This window comes from Silene latifolia, chromosome 7, assembly GCF_048544455.1.
Source record: "Silene latifolia isolate original U9 population chromosome 7, ASM4854445v1, whole genome shotgun sequence".
Lineage (NCBI taxonomy): Eukaryota > Viridiplantae > Streptophyta > Magnoliopsida > Caryophyllales > Caryophyllaceae > Silene > Silene latifolia.
In genome coordinates, this window is record NC_133532.1 from 116,340,204 (window position 1) to 116,343,190 (window position 2,987).

Here is a 2,987-nt window from a genome sequence, read left to right on the forward strand (position 1 = left end):
CCAAAGTAGGCCAAGACTCGAAAGGTGGGCAGATTGACCGAACGAGTTTGGTCAAACTAGGTTTAAACCAGTCAGCCTCGATTTGACCGATGACCCGTCGCGGGACTCGGGTCGAGGGTTTGTCTTTCAGGTGAGATTGGTTGTTATTGGATGTTTTATGTTATGCCTTGATGTTTGTAATTATCATTTCACATGATAGTGTAGTATGAGTCGGTCTAGTATTCACATGCTAGGACTATGTGTTGTTATATTGTTGTTCACATGATAAGCACGATTGTTTAGCATCTATATGCTAAGGCTATGTGTTATTCATATTCATATTCTTATGTTTACATGTTATATTAATTATGACATTTCGTGGCTGGGAGAACTCGGAGTTACTCCCCACTGACTGTGGCTTTCGTATTTGTATAAAATGCGATTGACAGGTAGGTGATGCATTGTAGATACCTCATTTCTGCACCTCTCGCAAACCACCCGGTGATGATTGGGCCGCATGTTTGACACTACAAAAAGAATTAAAACAGGCGACTGATTTTGGCGACTGAAATCAGTCGCCAAAATCAATTTGGCGACTGAAATCAGTCGCCAAACGTCAGTCGCGGACCTTAGTCGCCTTTTCTAGCTTTGGCAACTAAACTCGGTCGCCAAATTTGGCGACTGAAAAATCAGTCGCCAAATGACTAAAATGGCGACGGATAGGGTAGTCGCCAATTTTGGCGATCGATTCAAATGTAGTCGCCAAATTGGCGATGAATAGCGATCGCCAAATGCCAATTGATCGCCTTTTTGGGTGACGAGCTTGATTTTTTGAGGTAATTTGGCGATCGATGTGGGATTTGGCGATCGCAATTGATCGCCATTTTGGCGACTACCTTGAATCGATCGCTAATTTGGCGATGAATTTCGATCGCCAAATCAATTCGATCGCCAAAGCTCTTTGTATGTTTTGGTGGTTTTTCGTTTTCATTGCTAGCCAAATATTTACAACCTGCATACAAACCGATGTTCCACAACACCATACATCCCAAATTTCAACACACACAACACCATACATTTCAACCCAACACCTCCCAATTTCTCAAACTTCATTTCATATATTGAAAATGAAAGTTTTACAAGCTAAGCTATTCTAAATGTTCAAGTCTAAAGTGTTCAAGTTTTACAAGCTTACATGCTAAAATCATCTTACTTGGAAGCCAACACCGGCTCCACTCCCCCCATGTGGACCATGCGGATCATTTGGATCGTAGTTGGATCTAGGTCCGGGGTTACAACCTTGCCACCAATTCTCAAACATTTCCATTCTTTCCTTCATTTGCCGGAATTCTTCATCACGTTTGGCAAGTTCTTCATCACGTTTGGCATCACGTTCATCACGCTCTCTTATTTGACTTTGAAGTTGACTAATAATTCCAGGTTGATACGTGTTCTTGGAAATTGTTGAAGTCGATCTTCTACGCGTTTTCTCATAGAAAGCCGGTGTTGAACTTCCGGTACCATACACGTGCCCTTTCTTGAAGCCATCCACCAACTCATACCATATGTCATTATCCGGTTTTTCTGGATTGGCGGCTTTTTCTCGTTCAAATGCTTCCTACAATATTAAACAAATGGTTGTAAGTTAATATGGTAACCACCTTATATACGACATTTTAAAAGAGAATAAATTAACAAAAATTAAGTGTTACGGAAAACTTACATATAATTGCTTGTCTTTTGGCTTAGTCCAAGTTCTAACCCCTTTGTGGTCAACCCTGGAATGCGTGTCCAGAAACAGTTCCGGTACCGTCGCAATCGGCTGTGACTTCTTCTTTCCTCTCTGAATGAAAAAGAAAAACATACATGTTAGAAAATCAACAAAAAATCTAACATAAAATAAACATGTTGCATTGAAAACAAAAAAAAAGTGTGAAATAATAGACAAACTTACACCCAACATACTATTAAGCTTCACTTTTGGTATGCTTTATTAAGCCTTCATACTTGTCACCTGCAATTACACATATGAAATCATAACTAATAAGTTACTGATATTATTTATAATATAAGAGAGTATATGCTAATTAATACAAATAACAAAACAAGTTAATTAAATACCTTTCATGTGGTCTGGTTCCTTTGGGCGCCTAACTACCTTCCAAATCACGTCCCGATATCGTCGAGTACCGACGTCATTGTACCTGATACGGACATTCTGTTCTTGAGACGGTGACCAAGCAAATGATAACTACAAAAAAAAGCGACAAAATTTCATATTAGTATAAAATAAAAGTATAACCTTGGTTCTTAAAAAATTTATCAAAATTAATTATTTGGTTTCTAAAACAAAGAATTACGGAAAATATATACCCGAAAGTTATTGAACCACGCCTCTCTTTGTGCATGAGAAGCTTGTGTCCACGATGTAGGAATTGGACCCACGAAATTAGTCTTCGTGCTTTTCGTGACACCTCGTATCACGCAATCGTCCATAAACCTGCATTTATTTTGAACATGTAAAATTACAAACAAAAAAAAAGAAATAAAAATAGTAGACTAATAAAGAATAAAACTTACCATAATCCCGTCGGCTCAAGAATCATCCGATGATCCGAAGTGTACCGTATCGGCACCCGTCTTGACTCGTCGGTAGCGTCGGTCTCCTCACCGTCATGCATCGGATCCTCCGCACAAACTCCTCCTCTGCTCCGGACGCGTACTCTGTCCTCCTCCGAGCCGCCTCCACGCTTCCTACCTCGACTGCTCCGGCCATCTGCGATAGTAATACAAATAAAAATTAACACAAATAATGATAAATGGAAATTATACAGACTTCTAAATTTTAATAATTTACTCTTGAGGAATACAAAATTATACCAATTTAATCATCTTCATCTTCAAACCCCTCGTCCTCATCCTCATCCTCTTCCTCATCCTCATCATCGTCATCATAATCATCATAATCATCTTCATCTCCAAACCCCTCACCCTTCCTCCTTTTCTCC

The 2,987-nt window shown here is 39.4% G+C and overlaps 1 protein-coding gene across 1 annotated transcript; it reads right to left on the minus strand.

Annotated features, from left to right (window-relative positions):
* Positions 1-1,946: 1,946 nt before the first annotated feature.
* Positions 1,947-2,660, minus strand: LOC141590579 (uncharacterized). Its single transcript, XM_074411155.1, has 4 exons — positions 2,560-2,660; positions 2,353-2,479; positions 2,101-2,230; positions 1,947-1,993 (listed from the first exon to the last, which is right to left on the minus strand). Exons 1-4 carry the CDS (start codon positions 2,658-2,660, stop codon positions 1,947-1,949), a joined length of 405 nt encoding a protein of 134 aa, XP_074267256.1.
* Between the last annotated feature and the right edge of the window lie 327 nt (positions 2,661-2,987).

What these genes read in the sequence shown, in the direction of transcription:
- LOC141590579 (XM_074411155.1), bottom strand. Translation starts at nt 2,660, where the DNA reads ATGCATGACGGTGAGGAGACCGACGCTACCGACGAGTCAAGACGGGTG. An exon ending in CTTGAGCCGACGGGATTATG is followed by an intron (nt 2,480 to 2,559) that starts GTAAGTTTTATT and finishes AAATAAATGCAG; the next exon opens with GTTTATGGACGATTGCGTGA. An exon ending in CGTGGTTCAATAACTTTCGG is followed by an intron (nt 2,231 to 2,352) that starts GTATATATTTTC and finishes TTTTTTTTGTAG; the next exon opens with TTATCATTTGCTTGGTCACC.